At 38.4% G+C, this 20,991-nt stretch overlaps 1 protein-coding gene across 10 annotated transcripts in view; it reads left to right on the forward strand.

Moving 5' to 3' along the window:
• The window catches only part of LOC117494125 (neural cell adhesion molecule L1-like protein), a 49,202-nt gene that overhangs the window by 17,355 nt on the left and 10,856 nt on the right, over positions 1-20,991 (forward strand). For 9 of the 10 annotated variants that reach the window (XM_034144833.1, XM_034144834.1, XM_034144829.1 and 6 more), the window contains exons 3-23: positions 457-565; positions 712-896; positions 1,017-1,139; positions 3,412-3,582; positions 3,870-3,908; positions 4,112-4,226; positions 4,859-5,040; positions 5,147-5,281; positions 5,754-5,894; positions 6,530-6,641; positions 7,240-7,403; positions 7,934-8,099; positions 8,643-8,767; positions 8,978-9,082; positions 11,246-11,443; positions 11,866-11,936; positions 12,042-12,264; positions 13,197-13,312; positions 16,667-16,871; positions 17,765-17,887; positions 19,584-19,766. In XM_034144833.1, the coding sequence (XP_034000724.1) occupies positions 457-565; positions 712-896; positions 1,017-1,139; positions 3,412-3,582; positions 3,870-3,908; positions 4,112-4,226; positions 4,859-5,040; positions 5,147-5,281; positions 5,754-5,894; positions 6,530-6,641; positions 7,240-7,403; positions 7,934-8,099; positions 8,643-8,767; positions 8,978-9,082; positions 11,246-11,443; positions 11,866-11,936; positions 12,042-12,264; positions 13,197-13,312; positions 16,667-16,871; positions 17,765-17,887; positions 19,584-19,766 (2,991 nt within the window). The remainder of the gene's footprint in view (positions 1-456; positions 566-711; positions 897-1,016; positions 1,140-3,411; positions 3,583-3,869; positions 3,909-4,111; positions 4,227-4,858; positions 5,041-5,146; positions 5,282-5,753; positions 5,895-6,529; positions 6,642-7,239; positions 7,404-7,933; positions 8,100-8,642; positions 8,768-8,977; positions 9,083-11,245; positions 11,444-11,865; positions 11,937-12,041; positions 12,265-13,196; positions 13,313-16,666; positions 16,872-17,764; positions 17,888-19,583; positions 19,767-20,991) is intronic. The other variant, XM_034144830.1, reaches the window with a different exon arrangement.

A 20,991-nucleotide genomic window follows, 5' to 3' on the forward strand; every position in this document is an offset into this window, starting at 1 on the left:
CACGCTTAAGTAAATGTTAGCTGCTTTTAAAAAGATGACTAACAAATAACAACTTGGAGTAAATTGTTTAACTCACGAGTGTTGCCGCAGAGGCTTCTTTGTTTAGGTCTGTGAATGCTTTGCAAATGCTGGGATGCTGTTGTACAGTAGTTCACTGTCTATCTCCTTATTTTTCCAGAGTGTAGCATGGTTTGCATACAACTTTACAACATTACTGACTATCAGCTTTATATAGGACAGTAGCAAATAATATGAAACAACAGAAGAATATGTGTGTTCTTAATCCGAAATGTTAACGTTCAACACTTTTGTGATCATTTTCAAATCAAATCAAATCAAGTTTTATTTATAAAGCACATTTAAAAGCTATTTTGGTCGAGCCAAAGTGCTGTACATGTAATAAAAAAACATTACTACAATCACAATAAATGTTGTCTTTATGTTTTGTTTTTATAGTGGAGCAGCCACCAACCATAATTAATAGCTCATCTGGTCCCATTATTGCACTTCCTTTTGACAAGTCCATTACCATCCAGTGTGAAGCCAGGGGCAACCCACCACCAGAGTAAGTGACATCAGCATGATCTCTGTCATAATTAAGCAAATGGCTGATTAAAGATGATCTGTGAGAAAATACCACAGCTTTCCACTTTGTCACATATGCTTCTGTTTATCAGTGATAGATTGATACTGTGTATGTTGCTCCAACAGATACAGATGGACCAAAGATGGCAAAGAATTCATCCCTCCCCACGTCACGACAAACAGACATCACCGAGTTGGTACCTTCGTGCTTCACAACAAGCAGGTTGTCGAGTTTCGTGGTAAATACCGATGCTACTCTTCTAACAAGTTGGGAACTGCCATGACGGAGGAGATTGAACTAAGAGTTCCCAGTGAGTAACCTTTACACAACAAGCTCATAAATTACCTTAAATGGATGACTAATGCTTTTCACAGTCGCCGGATACGTTTTTTCTTTTTTTTTTAATCACTGTTTTTTTTTTTTTTATTAGATGTGCCCAAGTTTCCAAAGGAGGTCAATTCCCCCCTCGTTGTTAAGGAGGGAGATCCAATCATCCTGGAGTGTAACCCTCCAGAAGGAGTAGCCCCAATTAAGATCTACTGGATGTCTATTGGTAAGCAAAGAAGGAGCTGTTGTTACTTGTTACTTTTATGGTGGATATATCTGTTGATTGATAGTTTTGGACGGGTGACTTGTCCTTGTTAAAAATGTTTAACATATCATTTGCTGTTTGTGTAGAGAAATGTGTGACTACTCTACTTTTCCATTACTTTCAAATTGACAGCAAAAGGACAACTAGGCATTATAATAATACAGAGGATGATAATGCTCATAGCAAAGAAGCTCAAGAAAATTGCAATTATTAACAAATCAGCATGTGTGTCGATATACCATTCTCTGCCGCGCTGTGAGGAAAGGCTACATGTGTTTTTTTTTAACAATGTATTATAGTATTACCACTCTAAATGCCATGTATGATAGACTATCTTTCCGGTCGGCTTTTAATGATCTATTTGGGCTACTATTGTTTTTGTTAAACCCTCCTTGCAAATTCTTTTGTGAAAATGCTTCTTCTCCTTTTAATTTTTATGGATGAGCTTGTCTCCGCTTCATCTGCAAGCCGTAACGCAAAGAGGATGTGGTTGACAAAATCCATCAAACACAACAATATGCATACGGTGGATATCATTTGCTCATAGAAAAGCCTTACTGTAAGATGTTGCCCGATTATAGGCCCATTCATTAATTCACACAATTTGTAATAAGATCAACCACTAGGTTTTTCTGGTGGTGAACTTGCGGAAGTGGAACAGTGTACTTAATTTTCGGGTGACATAGTTAATGTAATAATATAACCAACGTTGTGTTAGTTAAGCATTATATATCTTAGTTTCTGCTAAAAGAAACATGTACTACGGTAACATGTTACGCCCAATACAGACTAAAAACAGTCTGTATTGGGAGTCAAATAAAGACTCTTGAAGCCCCTGGGACACTTTCAGTTGTGCTTCACCTTTGCTTTGTTGATGGTGTCGAGGTGGTATATTGATGGAGGTCTGTCTGCGTCACTTCTACTGAAAGTTTCTTAGGGATAAAAACGAAAAGCTGGCACTGAGTTTGGGAGAGCCACGTGGTTGTCCTCAGTCTCCACTGGCCATCAGTGAAGTTAAGAGTGACAATAAGAAGGAAGACACACTCGAGGCCCACAAAGTTTCAGTGCCAAAGACAGTGATTTTAAAAAGTCACCTCAGTTCAGTCTGAAGTGGTTTGTCAATAGTTTTCTGTCCAATCTCTGGAGAGCTCCTACAACACACCTGTCTGATGTCAGAAAGAAAAACCGGGTTTTGAAGTGGATAGGGCCTGGAGGCATGGAGCAGAGTCAATGAATACACTGGCGCACAATTCTTGTTTAAAAATCTTAAAAAAATAAAAGAAGTTTACTTTCCTGTGTGTCAAAGAATTGATTTCAAAATACTGCTGCTGGTTTATAAAGCATTGAATGGTTTAGGCCCAAAATACATTTCTGACCTACTGCTAAATTATGAACCATCCAGAACTCTCTTTAGGGACTGGTCAGCTTTCTGTCCCCAGAGTCAGAACTAAACATGGAGAAGCAGCGTTCAGTTATTATGCTCCAAATATCTGGAACAAACTCCCAGAAACCTGCAGGTCCGCTGCAACTCTTACTACTTTTAAATCTAGGCTGAAGACTTTTATTTTTGCCGCTGCTTTTAATTGATATATTCATATCTTAAACTGCACTGTAACTTTTATTATCTTTGCTTTTAAATGAGTGTTTTTAAATGTCATTTTATATCATTGCTTTTAAATGAGTGTTTCTAGATATCATTTTATAATATGTTTCTTAATGCTCTTAATTTTTTTCATTTTTGTTGAAAGGTGCTGTATAAATAAACTTGCCTCGCCTTGCCTTGCCTTACATTTTAGTTTCACATGATACATTTTCCAGGGATTGTCTTAACATCTATACATCACATATGATAGAAGATACTTCTATCGACACTATGCATTATAAAAAACAAATCTTTTTTTTATGAACATTGACCAAACAACCAATGACTTAAGGCTGTATTTTACTTGAATAATGGATCTGTGGAAACCAAATATGCTGTCACAGTACACTTACAGTACCAATTCACCGGCTCTATACAAGGAAAAAACTTCAGGGCATTTCCATTAACGTTCCATTAATGACAATGATGCAATTTACTATCATGTGACCTAAGTCTCATTAGGAAGCTCTGGTTAAAATCACGCACACTTGGATGCATCTTGAATAGCTCTGGTTCACCTGATGGATATATTTGAGATGTTCTGTCTAATTAATCTGCTGAAATCATTGATATAAATGTTCTCTTTTTCAGGTCTCGAGCACATTGAGCAGGATGAGAGGGTTTCTGTGGGCGCTGATGGCAACCTGTACTTCGCTTATGCCTTACTGAAAGACAGTCGTCAGGACTACTGTTGCTTTGCCTCCTTCACCAAAATACGCATCATCGTCCAGAAAACCGCCATGGCTGTCATTGTCAAGAGCTGTAGGTTAACCACAATACAGCCAGCAGTACTTCTGTCATATGTTTTTATTTGTATAGTACTTGATAAAAGGATCTGGGAGCACAATGTATTTTCCATAGACTATTAAAAATTGTGAATCATCCCATCAAGGACAGATCCCTGAGATCTTCACTCTCTAGCAGGGCTTGTCTTGTCATGTTTATGCTCAATGATAATCTGTTATGACTACTGAATTCAGCGATACATATCGGTGAAAACAAACGATCACTACCCGTATCATTCTCAAGATGTTTTGTTTTTGTTCCAGTGAAACCTGGCAATGAATCTGCTGACAGCGGGGAAGCCAGTGAGTGATATTCACACATCAAAGCCTTCACAGTAAAACACATTCCATATCATGTGAACAGGCAGCGTTGCAGGGTTGATTTGCATGTTGCAAACACTCTGCAGATAACACATTGACTCCAGGCGTGTGTGTAGTTAACTATTATTTAAACATTGATTAAAAAAGGAGAAATTACTGAAGGAGACTGTTTTCTATGTCTAAAGCAGCTGAACCCCCCCCTGTGAGGATGTCCGGCCTGCTGCTGCCCTCTGGTGTTCAGACAGAGAAGGTGCTGCTGAGGGGAGAGCATCTGAAGCTGGAGTGTATTCCTGGTGGATAGTACGTATATGTGCAATATCATCACTGTATATGATATATTATTAAACATAATAAATAAATGGCAGATTAATAACTTAATTTAAACTTTAATGTTAATAGTTATTTACTGTAAAGCAATTATATGAAAAAATAACGTTTACACATTTTTTGTAATTCTATAACTTACGTTATTTTCATGTATAATATGATCAATGCATTGATAAATTATATATTGTATCGTAGCTGATGAGAGGAGATAACAAATACAAATATTTGTTAATATTACCAGACCAGACATTTAATTACCATTAACAAATGATGTTTATACATGCTTTACAAAGTATTTATTAACTAATTACGAATGCAATATATTCATCAACTTGATAGCCACCTGAATAGTGTTTATATACAGTTTACAAACTAATTATTAGCCTTAAATATAATGTTACATCCATCTCCATATTATGTATGCATCAATACATTGTTAAAATAACTTACATTTCAACATTTATAATAATCTGTAAACATTAGTAATTAATATAATAACTATTGACTAGTTACTCAACTATCAAATACCATTTGGTTTAGATTTTTTTATTAATCATCCTATTCATCTACTATTGTGGCAATTGACATGTTTTTTCATGTCGTAGTCCGACCCCGAAGGTAACATGGATGAAAATGGGAGACAAGCTGCCTTCACGGACAACATTGAACAAACATGGAAAGCTGTTGTCCATTTCCGCTGTAGATGAGAGTGACGCTGGGAAATACATGTGTAAAGCCCAGAACTCTGCTGGAGAGGCTGTCCACTACTTTGATGTAATAGTGGAAGGTAAGAGCTAATTATGCATGTATTTGTTGGTGCATTTGGTTTTGCTTGGAAGATAAAGCTGTTTTTAGTTTTTTAATTCAACAAGTGTCTTGTTAACGTCTCCCAGAGCCGCCAAAGTGGCTGTCAGAGCCTCCTCAGAGCCAGCTGACCGTGATCGGGACTGATGTTCACATCAAGTGCTCGGTCAGTGGAAAACCATCGCCGGACATTACATGGAGGAGGAATGGACGACTGTTCAAAGGTGAGTGGAAATGATTCTAGCTGTAGTTTTATGCATATTATAACACTGGGCAGGAGGGCGGTGCAGCAAGCAGCTATACACAGCTTTAACCACCAATATTATATTGTTTTATACTGGAATAGTTTGAGTATTTTTGTAGTTTTTTTTAAGTATTTTATGTATTCTTACGGTTGTTTTTCTTTGTTGCATATACATTTTAGTTAATTTACACTGAAGTTTAACTGTGCTATGTGAAGGTAAAGCTTTTATTCAACTGTAAAATGTCCTGCCTGAGTACGCGACTGTCTTTATGTAAAGGGTTTGTGTAAGAAGATTATAAATATTTCTGGAGAATAAGAACAAGGCTTAACATTTCGATACTGGGAATGTTTGTTATATTGATCTAAAAAACGTTGTTGATTGTAAAGCAAAACCTGATGTAGTCCTTGTTAAAGACTTTGATGATTCATGTATGTCTGTGTGTTCCTGTCAGATGACCCAGTGAACAACAGGCGAGTGCTCGATGACACCGTGGTGCTCCACAACGCCAAAACAGAGGACAGCGCCGTCTACCAGTGTGAGGCCTCCAACAGCCACGGCAGTGTTCTGGCCAACATTAACATCATGGTCATGAGTGAGTATTACAGTCAAACTTAAACCTTACACAGCCAGCGAGGACAAATGTATTGTCTTATTAACACAATGGCCAATTTATCAGGTACACCTGCCTCTGGTAAATGTCGTATAGTTTGTTTGAGATCAAAAGCATTCCACAGCTCCTTTACATTTTGAGGTGGTTTTATTCTCTCTCCAAACATTGTGTTATCTGATCACAAAAGGTACAATTGCACATTATCCTCATCAGCCTGCATTCCATCCATAAAGCCGAGTTTGACTTAGCCACGGCCACTCATAATAACTCAAGTCTTGAGAGAAGAAAACCCTCTCAGCATCACCTTTTTTTGATAACACTTATGTTTCAGTTCTTCTTCTCAATGCAACCGACATTTGTAAGAAATGTGCAAATGTCTTTTTTGAATGAAAAAAACCCCTCAACATAACTGAAAATGTCAAAATAATTCTCAGCACTTGGGCCTCTATAAGAGATCATTTATCTCTCAAGTATTGCAAGAGGTGTGATGCCTGCATCTGAATTATATCTGTGTTTTCAGTTATCGGCTCGCTTTCTTTCTTGTGGAAAAAAATCACTCATGGGCAATAACTTGACATTTGAGCTGCTGTTATCTCTCCTCCTTACCTTGCTCTTAGATATGGCTCCTTTGATACTGACAAGGGACTACCAAGAGTACGCTGTAGTATTAGGAGGGGACATCCTCCTGAACTGCAGTGTTTTCAGCTCTCCGCCATCCAAAATCTCCTGGTAAGTAATCATCCAGAAGAACAGGTATATTAGTCTGTCATTTTGAAACATAAAGTGTCTATACCTTTTTCAATGTGAGAGGTTTTTTCCAGGGGACAGTACATACCGCTTTATCAGTCAGTTTGAAATCAGTTCATCCGGAATAAACCGGAGCACATACCCACTGCAGTGAATCACGCTAGCAATGACACACTGCTTCAGGTTTTGGCATGACATAGATGTGACATTTATATTTGTTTAATGAGATAATCCTCCCCCTTGCCTTGACATTGAGCTAATTGTATCTAAGAAATATCACTGCAGCTCTGCTACAGATCCACAGAAGGGAAATTGGATCTCAGACGATCCATGATATGATAGCTTTACAAGAACCTTTTATGTTTAGCAAATATTCAATTTCAATTCATTGAAATCAAAAGGAAAAAATAAATTAGGGCAAAAGAGCAAGGTAAAATAATATACTTAAGATGATATATTGTATGTAAAAGAAGTCTTACACCTAAATGACAGTTGTAAAAATGAAATGGGCATGATTTATTGAACTTAATCAAATACCTGGAGTTGTTGCATCTTAATTGGCTAAAACGTTCTCTCCTAGGGCCAGAGATGACACGCTGGAAACCATTGATGGGATACGCTTTTTCCCTCTAAACGAATCTTTGCAAATCATCAGTGCAGACAAAAAAGACAGTGGGATATACCAGTGTGTTGCCTCTAACAGCGAGGGCAAGTCTGATATCACTGCCGTGCTGGATGTGAAAGGTATTTCAGTGACATGAGAAAAAGTCACTGCATACAATTATTCAATATACACCCAAATGAAGGAGTTACATTTGCAAACCACATTATAAATACAATTTAAGTTTGATTGTTTTTAACCCACGCTGCTATGATGAATAAAGTGTTTACAACTAGGTGGTCTGTAAGGTCCGTTGAAACCTGCTTGTGCTAGCCAATAAATATCTTAGCATCCAGACCAAAAAAATCATCTTTTATTGATTGGTAGTATAAGAAGATGCTGCATAAATAATAATGTGGTGGAACATATTTTGAAATCTATTTTTCATGAGTGAAAATCACCATGAAATGTATTGAGCAAAATCCGTACATTTCCATCCAGGAGGCAGTTACTGCGAGAGGGACACATTAATAGACTAAATAAATTGGCTGAACTTCAAATACATGCATCTCATTTGCAGCATGCAGGCATTATAAATCATTATTCTCTCTGGCTGCACCCTATCTTATCTTTTTTATGTGTTTTTGTTCTTGGGATTTGTTCTTATCTTTAGACCCTACACACATAGTATACCCACCTCAGGACGTGCAGGTCATCAGTGGCACCACAGCCCAGCTGATGTGCCAGGCAGAGTATGATAAAAGCCTGCAGAGCACCTTTGAGGTGGTATGGAGGAAGGATGGTGAAGAGATCCCACTTTTGTCTGAAGAAAATTCCAGGTAGGCTCCTGAGGTTTGATAGTGTTTCCATTCGTTTCATTTTTGTTCTCCTAAGATGGGTTTGTTCTGAGTCTTTATCTCTTTGCTTATTCTCAGGAGAAAGAATGCATAAAAGGTCCCAAAAGCTTTGTGCTTATCCTACTCAGTAGACTAGATGGTCAAAGACAGGGGATTTTGCAATTTTTTGTCACTTAATAAATTGCCTGATTACCTCTGCCAAGTCTTTGCTGGCCTGCTTATTACGTAGGTTGTTATCTAAGAAAAAACAACACATTTTTTGTAAGATTTACTAGAAAGTTGGAAAGGCTCTAGCTGAAACTATTGCATTTTAAACAACCTAGAACATATAATCTATAATTATCTAGCACTATGTCCATTTTGATGCAGATTAAGAAAAAGCTTTTCCTATTTTACTTCATTATTAACAATGCAGAGGATTGTGTAGCTTTGCCGGAGGTGCAAGATGCTTTCTGACTGCTTGACTGCTTGATTGATTGAACTTGAATTCTATCTATGTACTAACAAATGTGTTTTTATGTTCAGATACTTTGCGGACTATGGCATGCTGCAGATCATGAGTGTGAACCTGAGCGATCAGGGAGCGTACACGTGCGTTGCCAGAACCAGCCTCGATGGGGACAATGCCACTGCACTGCTCACCGTGCTGGGTAAGATGGTTGTGTAAATAATATAGTATGGAATATCATTCATTATTGATTAGACATTCCTTGAAAGGGCTCAGAATATAGACAGTGTTATAAATATTTGAAAACAGTGGGTTGCATTGTGGTTTTGATGTCATTGTAATGTTTCAGCTCTCCACATGTTTCAGATTATAAATTGACTTTTGATCCTGTTGTATTTGTTTTGTTTTGCAGATGTTCCCGATGCTCCCAAAATTGTAGAGATTTCAGAACTTCAGAGTCCGAGGAATATTAGCCTGGATTGGATACCCGGGAGTGACCACAACAGCTCTGTGATAGGTGAACAGTTAGTGTCGAAGAAGTAGAACAGCTGATGTCTGAAAATAGGTGTTAGTGGTGCTAAATAATGCAACAGAAAAACAACATGTTCTCAGGGGTCATCAACAGCTGTGACCTGCTGTGACTACTAGTTGTTACAATTAAGTTTACAGCCCACATAACGATGTAATTACTTTTTAATTATGGTATTTCAGAATAATTAGAGTGAGGAAAAAGGTTGTGTGGGTTGAGTGAATGGAATAGAATGTTTTTCTGCAGTTACTGTAGAAAACAACATAATAGGATATTAGCAGAAACATGATTTACTTAAGTAGCAATAATATAATGTAAAAATAAATGTCTGTTAAGTACTCAAATTCTGCATTATAATTATAGTAAAAGTACAATAGTGCTTAAAATATATCTCAATTGGTTAATTTAAAAGTATTCATTACCTAAATATAGTAGCTGGTAAGGAGGACATTTGAACTACTCTACATGAAGCTGATTAGCTTAATCCATTATATTTCATCAGAATTTCTGAGAGTATACTTTGTATTATGATTCTGAATCTGAAAAGTAGTAACTAAAGCTTTAAAATAAATTCAGTGTAGTCACAAGTACAAAAAAATATAAATATATATAACAATGGAAATAAATAAGTTGGAAACAAGTAGCTTGTAAGTACAGTACTTTAATACTGCAATTGTAGTTAGTTACTTTCCATCCCTGCACACCTACTGGCACTTTCAGCTAATTGTGTTCAGTGAGTGCTGTCTGGATGAACAATCCCTAACACGTAAATAAGTTGAACTTTAACACCTAAAGTCTGCAGACTAGTGTTAAACCCTCCATTATAAATGTTCTTTGATACAAGTTCAAATCCAGATGCTGCGCATTGTCATGTTTTCTCTGAGAGTGAACAGATTCGGCTGCATTGATCACTGTTGAGTGCTAACTAAAGTTATTTCACAAGCAAAGGCTGCAAGTGGCAGTGAAGTGTTCAGGAACCTGGCACAGAAGCTTGTGTCTCATTTATACTTCAAAAAGGGTCTCATTTATTTTTGGAAACTTGTGATGAAAAGATTTTATATCAACTGATAAGTGTGTCCTTGTAGTGTTTATGTGCTTTGATGTGTGTTATCTATGATCAGAAATCAGAATCGACATGCCTGAAGAAGATCCTTTGTTAGTGTAAAATGTGCTGTTTTGTGTTTAATTAAACATCTTGGAGCAGCACACATGAGTTATGAGGCCAGAAATTCTCTAAACGATATCCGTGGATCAGTTTGGCTAAGCACCAAGTGTGTGAATAAATATTAAAATGATCTGATTAATTTGCCTTGGAAATGGCCAAAAGGCTTTGCATGAAATCACTCCCTTGTTTACTCATTTATTTTTCCCTACATGATGAACATTCAGTAACAAGTTGTTAACAGTGATTTTCGACACTTCATTTTTGACACACCTACGTGGCAGAATGATTGTGCACATTTTACATTAAGGAGGAATTGCATTAGTGGATTTTTCGACAAAGAGTGGTTAAGTCTAGTAGTCAAAAAAATAATAATTCTTGAGCTCGATAAAAAACATCTAATAGTTCATTAAAGATGAGAAAGGATTGGAGAGGACTACTGAAAAGGCACTAGGTTGCCTACTTATGCTAAGGTGGCTGTTGCTCTTAATGTTGCCACTGCAATGAATTGTGGGAAAATGTAGAGAATTTAACAGCTCTGTTCATGACAACACTTAGATATGTCTAATATCGTAATTTTACTTGGTTAAAAATGTTCCTAGAAAAATAAAATATATGTAAACCTGAAACTATATCTTTCTTTTGGCCTTTTGGGGTCAATGAAACATTGATATTTCTTAACTTTTTAGGTTGAGTTAAAAAAATGTGTGTACCAACAACCCTTGAGCTTTGTGCTAAACCTAATCACCCCTGACAAGCTTTGTAATTAACGCACTGATAGGAGCAAACTCTAAGAAAAGGTGTTTATGAGGACGTTCAATTGTTCATTTATTTATTTTGAGAAAGTGTGGAACATGAACTGTAGACATAATGTATGTTGGACTTTAGAAAAGAATCAAAGGAGTGTGAAGCATGCTTTCTCAGCTGTAGTGATGATCTGTTGTACAGTGACTGATCATGAGGATTTCTTCTCTCGTCTGTGAGCACAGAGTTTATAGTGGAGTACGAGGAGAGCCAATGGGAGCCCGGAAGGTGGCGGGAGCTACAGAAAGTCCCCGGTAACCAGGCAACAGCGGAGCTGGCACTACATGGTAACCTTAACTACCAGTTCAGAGTGTATGCTGTTAATGCTGTTGGACCTGGACCCCCCAGTGAGCCCACTGAGAGATACAAAACACCCCCTGCTGGTGAGACTCGCTCCCTTTAATTATCATGTTCTGCTTTGGGTCTCTGTTGATTGTGAAAGCATGCAAAGTTTTAACAATTTGTGAAAAGTGCAGAGAGTTGCTGAGTGGAGAGGCCAACCTTATTCCACAGGACTTTTTCTAGCAGTGGGGGGTATGGATATTTTTGGGTCTCAGAAGCCCTTAAATCGCCAATTATCAGCTCCAGCACACGATGCTGCTTAATCATGACTCTCATTTGAATATGCTTGTGTGTCAAATAAGGATACTTGTGCTACAACTACCAAATATTCTGTTTTAGCTGAACAACATTGAGGGATATTTGCATTTTGGCAGTAAAAGACAAGAGTAAAAAATAGTTAGATTCACTCAATCATGCTATTTTTCTATATATTTATTATGTTATTTTACATTTCTGTTCAAAGCTCCTGAAAAAAACCCAGCAAACATCAAAATTCAAGGCCATTCTCCTAATCAAATGGACATTAGCTGGGAGGTAAGATATATATTATGGATCTGTATACAAATACAAACAACTGATATTATTGTATTTTGATTTTTGATTATATTTCTAAGACATCAACACTCTATCCTCTTGTAGCCGCTGTTGCCAATTGAACACAATGGCCCAGGCCTCGAGTACAGGGTGCGCTACAGAAAACTGGGGGTGGGAGATGAATGGAAGTTGCATATGGTCAACAGACACTCCTTTGTCGTGAGGAACACGTCCACGTTTGTCCCCTACGAGATCGAAATTCAGAGCAGGAACAGCCATGGCTGGGGACCAGAACCTAAAATCGTCACTGGTTACTCTGGAGAAGATGGTGAGTTACAAACTTAAGGCTTCCTCAAACATATGTACTGTCATTATCATATTTCAATCTATGTGTACATGCTACCCATTTCACTTGTTCATTAAAACATACCCTAAGGCTGAACTAGCACATGTACAGTAGCTGTTGTTTTGCTTTTGACTTACTTTGAACTCTTTGTGTTATCAAATCCCACCCCGTCTTCAGTCGTCTTTTGGCATTGTCTGCGGGAAAATGTGTCAGGTTAAGTTCTTTCTTTTTCTCATGGTTTTTAACCCTGTGCAGGTGTGCAGTAGTGACTTTTCCTCCCCCTCTGCTTAGAAAAAAAAACTTCTGTGCTAAATCCAGCAGGTGGCAGATAACCTTTGTAGAGCAGAGGGGTGTCAAATTTCCACTTCTGTCTCAGAAGCTGTGGGAGATTTGACAGATCACGACACACTTTTCACTTTGGGCCTATTGAAGCCCAATGGCTGCTTCCCTGTCTCTGCTGTGCTTCTCTCCTTTCCTACTCCCAGTTCAGTCAATTGTAGAGCAGAAATATAGAGAGTGTTTTAATTTCATGTTTGATGTTGTTTTTGTCCCTAAGAAAAAAAAACGACAAATCTGCCTCAGTTGTTGTCCTGCTGAGTTTGTATTTGTGCAAACGACAACCAGCTTCACCGTTTTATTTACTACCAAAACCAGCAAAAAAGCTAATTTCAGCACAGCCTGAACAAGAATAATGACCTGTTATGGCTTCAACATAACAGCTCAGACCACCATCGATGAGAGCGTTTTTGTCCAACATGATTATTTTGTTGTTTAACCCTCTGTATCTGCAAGTATTTCTTCAGTTTATTTTCTTTCTTTACAGCTGTAAATGGTATTGTTAAAGAGTTGCTTCAAAGGTATCCTGCTGTTAGCAGTCCGTCTGTTTTCCTGACCTTCCTCTTTCTGTTCTCCAGTCCCGACCGCAGCACCACGGGACATAGCGGTGGAGGTGATCAACACCACTGTTTTGAGAGTTAGCTGGACCCCCGCCCCCGCCGCCACAGTGAGAGGTCATCTCGGGGGCCACCATGTACGTTGTTCTTATGGTCCTGAAACCTGATTTCTTTCAGACGAAGTTGTGTAACTGCAGAATTTCAATAGCAGCAGAGAAACTCTGAATATCAAAGCTTCTTATTAAATATAGTAATCACTTTGGTTTATATGAGATAAGCCTTGTAAAATGATGAAATCTTGTTTCCATATTCATTTTGCAGCGCTGCTTCTAAAAATATAAATAAACAATTAATATCTGCTTGAGTGCAGTGCACACAAACACATCGAGCTGTGCATAGAACAAAAAAGAAAAGAAAAAAGGAGGTAGCAAGAGAGGTGCCAATTCACCTCCTACAGTAGGCCACCTCAAAACTGCTCCCTTTGTGCCGGGTACCTGGCATCCTCTCTGCCACCTCTCCTATCTGCATGGGGTTGCGTGTGTGCATGTATATCCTCTGTGTTTGTGTAATGTGTGTAAACACAACAGAGTGGAGAAAGACATTTCCCTGTGAGGGATTAATAAAGTATGTCGTCTTCTTCTTCTTCTTCTTCTTCTTCTTCTTCTTCTTCTTCTTCTTCTTCTTCTTCTTCTTCTTCTTCTCTTCTTCTTCTTCTTCTTCTTCTTCTTCTTCTTCTTCTTCTTCTTCTTCTTCTTCTTATTCTTCTTCTTCTTATTCTTATTCTTATTCTTATTCTTATTCTTATTCTTATTCTTATTCTTATTCTTCTTCTTCTTCTTCTTCTTCTTCTTCTTCTTCTTCTTCTTCTTCTTCTTCTTCTAGAAAGGAGATGAAGTTGATATAACTTTGCTGATAATCATTGTTGGCACACCAGTCATAATTTCGTTTTAATAAAACTCAGCTCATACATGTTTGAGCAGGGAAGAGAGATCTGGTCCCTCCAGAGACGCAATATGGAGACGTTTCGAAATATGTGACCTGACGTACTTAAAGCTGTCCGCTTGTGATCGCATGTTAATGCCAGGTCTGAACAGAGCCATGCTGTAGGCACAAAGGGGTTGTTAGAGTCAAATCAAGTCAAATACATTACCTGGATTTCCTGGTGCAGTTAGATCTTTTTTTCTAGGTCTCATTATAAATATATCCTAGGGTTGAACCCCTTTCACTTGCCTCTTGAGTGTGTCAAAACTAGATATAAAAGATAAAAGAGACACCACTAACTTTCACAGTTTTCTTTATATAAGTGCTATTTGAATAATGGACGATTGAAAGACAAAACAATTCATAATGTGATTTCACAATAGGGAATGCTTTTTGTTTCTGGGTGTTACATCCCAAAAATCTTAGACACAGCCCTGAACTAAATATTCTAGAGTGGGCTTTAGATAGTAGGGTAACTAAGTAATGCTGATTATATAGTAACACATTACTTGGCTTGTAAAGCATAAAACTCAGTTTCCTACAAATATGTCAGTTAAATTCAACAAATATCATCATGGCAATGACCACAAAAATAAAACATTATTTCTAAACCTGTAATATTTTGTAAGGTTCCCAAACCTGATTTGTTTTCACCTTTTTTGTGTGGAATGAGTTTGTGATAAGTTAACTAATGTAATCCCTCTGATTAACTCAATAAGAGATTTTTGCGTGTTAGTCAGGATTTCGTCCAAACCACAGCACTGAGACTGCTCTTGTAAAGGTCTTCAATGACATCCACTTAAACACAGACAGTGGCAGAACTTCAGTGTTAGTATTATTAGATCTCAGTGCTGCGTTTGACACTGTTGACCACAACATATTACTAGACCGACTAGAAAACTGGGTGGGACTTTCGGCAACAGTTCTAAATTGGTTTGAGTCCTACTTAAAGGACAGAAACAACTTTATTTCTATAGGTAAATACACATCTGAGTTGACAAATATGACATGTGGGGTACCTCAAGGCTCCATCTTGGGGCCTCTTCTCTTTAACATCTACATGCTACCACTGGCTCAGATAATGAAAAACAACAAAATAAGTTACCATAGCTATGCGGATGACACCCAAATTTACATAACCATTTCACCAGGAGACTATGCTCCAATTCAAACACTGAGTAAGTGCATTGAACAAATCAATGACTGGATGTGTCAGAACTTTCTCCAATTAAACAAAGATAAAACTGAGGTAATGGTTTTTGGAGCCAAGGCAGAACGTATAAAAGTTAGCGCTGAGCTTCAGTCTGCAATGTTCAAAACAACAGATAAAGCCAGAAATCTAGGTGTAGTCATGGACTCTGACCTGAGTTTCAACAGTCACATTAAAACAGTTACTAAATCAGCCTACTATCACCTAAAGAACATATATAGGATTAAAAGACTAATGTCACAGCAGGATTTGGAAAAACTTGTCCATGCTTTTATCTTCAGTAGACTCGACTACTGCAATGGTGTCTTTACAGGCCTCACTAAAAAATCTATTAGAAAGCTGCAGCTAATTCAGAACGCCGCTGCTCGAGTCCTCACTAACACTAAGAAAGTGGATCACATCACTCCTGTTCTGAAGTCCTTACACTGGCTTCCTGTCTGTCAAAGAATAGATTTTAAAATATTGTTGCTGGTTTATAAAGCTTTGAATGGTTTAGGCCCAAAATACATGTCTGACCTCCTGCTAAATTATGAACCATCCAGAACTCTCAGGTCTTCAGGGACTGGCCAGCTTTCTGTCCCCAGAGTCAGAACTAAACATGGTAAAGCAGCGTTCAGTTATTATGCTCCAAATATCTGGAACAAACTCCCAGAAACCTGCAGGTCCGCTGCAACTCTTACTACTTTTAAATCCAGGCTGAAGACTTTTCTTTTTGCCGCTGCTTTTAATTGAACTATTCACATCTTAAACTGCACTGTAACTTTTATCCATGTATTTTTCCTTTTAATGTTTATTTTATTATCTTTTCTTTTTAATGACTGATTTTAAATGCCATTTTCTTAATGTCTTCCATTTTTGTAAAGCACTTTGAATTGCCTTGTGTTGAAAGGTGCTATATAAATAAACTTGCCTTGCCTTGCCTTATGACAGAGGCTTATATTATTGATGTGTAATTTAATTAAATACTTTTTATATCTATGTCAAATCACCTTTTACTTCACTGTCACCTGTGAAGGCATTAACAGTGTCTTATACAGGGACAATGACAACCTGACTATAGGAAACAGTTACTCAGACACACACCATCACACGAACAAAGCAACATCTCCGTTCATATTTGATGTCTAATATCAGATTTCTGCCTAATTAAAAGGGAAACCAGGCATTAATTGCTGCTCCTCAACTTTGCCTTTGTCACTGTTCTGCCATTATCGCTGTCTTTCTCTTCCCTCCCTCCTCTCTTTGCTCTCGGTTAAGACGTGTTCCTCATCACAATCTTCCATTGCTTCCCCCTTTACAGGTTCACTGGGTGAGGAGACGAAGTTTGCTGAATCCGAACAAGATTTTGGATGAGCGCCAGTCCCTGTCTTTTCCTGGGAAGAGGACTCATGCCATCGTGCCGGGCCTCGAGCCTTTCTCCGAGTACAGACTCACTGTCAATGTTTTCAACAAGAAGGGCAATGGGCCCAACAGTGACCCGGTCACATTCAACACTCCAGAGGGAGGTGAGGTGACACAAACACACAACATACAGGTGCTCCTCACACACTTATAAATAACTCTATAATGCTAAGTACATTATAGGAATATCAGTCGAGCTTGCAGAAAATCCCATAAGGAAATGGTGATAGTTTAATGTGATTCAAACAACACAACAATAACTTTTAACAAAAGCACAGATTTAATTTATAGTTAAGTCCTCCACAATTTTTCGCATTTTGTCACTTAACCTTGATGCTTGAGCTTGATGTTATAGCATAAGAAATGTGTCATGCTAGAATGAGTTCATAATAGTATGCTGCTAAAAGAAGGACATGTCTTTGTGCTCACTGTAAATAAGAGTTGAATGTGTACTTTAAAGCAGGATTTGTATCTGCACAACTGTCAATAGTTTGCAACTTACACAGGTGTAACACAGACACTTGAAAACCATTGTTCACATACACTGAGAATTTATAATGAAGTCTATGCATATTCATAGATTCTCGATTTTTCAGAGGGTCAAAGACCATATCTTGTTAAAAAATAACAAGGACATTTTACTACTTTTTACTGACACACTAACACTGACACTAATTACAAATAAAGTTGTTTAAGGTATCAAAGCATGTCTGAAATAAAGTGGTGACAATAATGTTTAGCTTGGAGACCAGGAGGAAAAAAGTTGTGCGTGAAAATACTTGTGAAAGGCTGCTCCATGTTGCAGCCTTGTGAAAAGACAAAGCAGTCATCTGTTTAACAAACAAGAAAAGGCAAAAGGAAGCTTAAATAACAGAAGAAATATCAGCCATAAAAAGACACTTAAAACAACGGAGAAAAATCACTGACCTTTGATGTAATTTGATCTACTGAAACATGTCTTTACAGTTGCACATTAACATTACTGTCACTCCCATAGCTCCTGCACAAGTGCCCATCCTGACTGCCTCCAACGCCCAGATAGACTCCATACTGCTGGTGTGGGGCCCGCCGCGGGAAGCCAACGGCATCCTTACTGGTTATCTCCTGCAGCACCACCTCAGTATGTACACGCACATACGCACGCACGCACGCACGCACGCACGCACACACGCACGCGCACACACACACGTGACGTACTCAGTGTCGACCTTTTGCCCTATGTAATGTTTCTCATTAATAGATTTCTCTTTGCTGTAGCTCAAGCTTTATCTGTAGTGCAAGGCGCTGTGTGCGAAGTGTAAGCAAAAGTGTAGCTACAGTTTATCAGAACAGAATATCCATGTTATAACACTGGAAAAATACACAATCAATGACCCTTCTTCCATCTCCTCTCCTCTTCAATGTTATCATACCAGACACTAGGTAGGATTGTTTAACACTAAAAGCTGCAAAGTGGTCGTAATTGTGCAGCCTGCTTCAGTACAGATTGTGGTTTGACATTTTTCAAAGTGTTTCTTATCTCGTATCCTCCAGGATTGCAGGTTTCCTTTTTTAAAAAAAACAACTACTTTTTAAGTGCCTCTTATTTAAAATTATTTGGCATTTATTACTCAGTACATTTCCGTCTTCAGAATTAAAACCCACACCTTGAGAACAAATGAATGAAGGGCTTTCATTACTCTCCCTCTGTTTGCAGAGCCTACACAGCCTCGCTGGCTGACATTTCTGAAATCTTTTGTGTAAAATGTGAAGGCAGAGACAGCCCTTTGCCGCCTCCACCAGCACCCACTGAGTCTGGCCAGCTCTTCAATACACTCTGTCCCCCTCTCCTTTCTGCTTTTTCCCATATCAGATGGCAGGCTTTACACAGATATTCCCACACAATGCAGTCCGTGGGTGTTGGAGGTTTTTTGGGTTGAATTGATTCACTCTGCAAGCATATCTTAAATGTAGTTTTCTGCTAATTATATGATTAAATGTTACATGTCATCCTACAGTATATACACGTCCAGTTGAGTCATCAATCCGCTGTGTAATTAACCTTTGAATATTTCTTACAACATTCATTAAAACTTGAAATTTCCAGTTTTTCCGTGCTGCAAACAAACATCAATTTTCCCAAGCGACACCTCAGACTTGGTATATATTCAGTTCTCACCTGCATATCAACATTGGCACAGTAATGAATTCAACGTGGGGGGGTTTCTGGAGAAGTTAGTTGCTTTCTGCAGTCTGCACACATACTGTACTTTGATCTATAATGCAAGTTTGGGGATACTTTATGCTGCTTGTGATTGCTGCTCCTCTGATTTTCTTCCTACTGCTTATGCTTTATGTTCGTCTCTTGTCTTTCTTTTTCCCCACCCATCTGTTCTTTTATCTGTAATTTTTCCCGTTCCTTTTGCACAAATGTTTTTGATGTTTTTTCTTTTTAATATCTCCTCCACATCCTCCACCTGTGTTTCTGTCTCCCTCTCTCCTCCTCTGCTGCTTTTCATCTATTGACACTTGTTTATACGCTCCCACCCATCTCCTCTTGAGCTCTCTATCTCCTCCTTTCATCTCCTCTCCGCTTTCTTCATAATGTATTCCTCCTCAGCTCACCTGTCATGACACGTATCTGCTATATCACTTACTGCATGAGCTAGCATGACATCTCTTCATCTTCCCACTCCCTCATCCATTGACTCTCATTATAGTTGTGTTCCATTAACATACAACACGTGCCGACCGCGATGACTTTTTTCTACGTGTTTCCGGCGGAGGCTCACTCATGCCTGTTGAACTGACCTGACATCCTTCTCCCTCCTCTATAGTTAATGAGACCACATTGGAGGTAGTGGACTCCCAGGAGACCCACATCACCGGGGCTGACACCACCCAGTGGAAGCTCCATGGCTTGGAGGGGGGGAGCCTCTACCGCTTCCTCCTCAGCGCCTGCACTGCAGCCGGCTGCGGCCCCCCGCTGACCCAGGAGAGCAGCACTGTAGCCCTAGAACGTGAGTGGAGGAGATCAGTGTACCTGTTGTGGCACTGGGGTTAATGAGATATCATTTGCATTGCTTAAGGTATGACAGCCCCATTAAAGGGTTTGAAGTACACGTCAGACCTAGTTATAATAATATATAGATTTAATTCCTACAGAGTGGACATATTTATTCTAGGAGTAACTGTACTATACCTTAACATATTGTTTTAATAGTTACGGGAAGTACTAATCAGACTTTCAAAAACAATGGCATAATATATTCTGTCGTTATAGAGGACAGTTTGTCAAGTGTCAGAAGAAAATGATATCAAGGCTTACTGTAGAAACCTTGTAAATGACCGAAACTGTGACGCTCCAAACTTATACCGTGCCGCATCTCTTACATATTCCTGCCTCTTTAGAGTTTCACTGTCAATGATGAAATGATGAAAACTATTTCAATTTCGCCCTTCACACAAATAAATCTTGTATTACTTTACAATGAGGAGAGACAATGAGAATAGAAGCTGAGCAAACACAAGCACAGAAGGATCAGTCATGTAACAATGAAGGCACAGCATAGCACCAGGATTAGTTATTATTAGATAATGTTCCAATAGAGATGGGAACTAATTGAAACAAGTAAATCGTGTTTCAAAAGTTTGCGTATAAAAAGTTACGGCTCCAGTTTTCATATGATAGTGGTTGTAAAAATCCAACAAAACTGCAGCAGAGGACTCACGTGAATTTAAATTTGAGTCGATGGTCCTGGGCCATTTCGAGCTATAGTAAAAAAAGCTACAGGACTTTTTTTTGTAGACATATTTTTGAAGGATACTCGGAACTAGTATAGCCCACAAACAGGAGTGGTGTGTTTTGCTTTTATAGTTTTGATTTGGAGTCAAGCAGCAGCATTATAAATAATGTTATCCTCCAACTACCAGTGAGAAGTTACAATGGTATGCTTGAGATGAGAGCATGCATTAGCTTTGTGGCATTTTGCTAGCTTGTGAGTGTCTGTATCCTGGCGGTATTTCACACATTGTCTGAGATGTTGGATTACAGATTAACTTGATTGGGTGAAAGAATGCTATTTTGGCACTGCTGCTGATTTGCGATTCAAAGCTTAGTTTGGACTCAAAGACACTTCTGAATCAACCTGGGGAGCTAGAGATCCAAAATCCTCTTTGATGATGCAATCTCTGAGTGTAGAGGCATTTCTGTTTCTTTTTTTTTGGACTTCAGATAGTATTTAT

Source organism: Trematomus bernacchii, unplaced genomic scaffold, assembly GCF_902827165.1.
Source record: "Trematomus bernacchii unplaced genomic scaffold, fTreBer1.1, whole genome shotgun sequence".
NCBI lineage: Eukaryota > Metazoa > Chordata > Actinopteri > Perciformes > Nototheniidae > Trematomus > Trematomus bernacchii.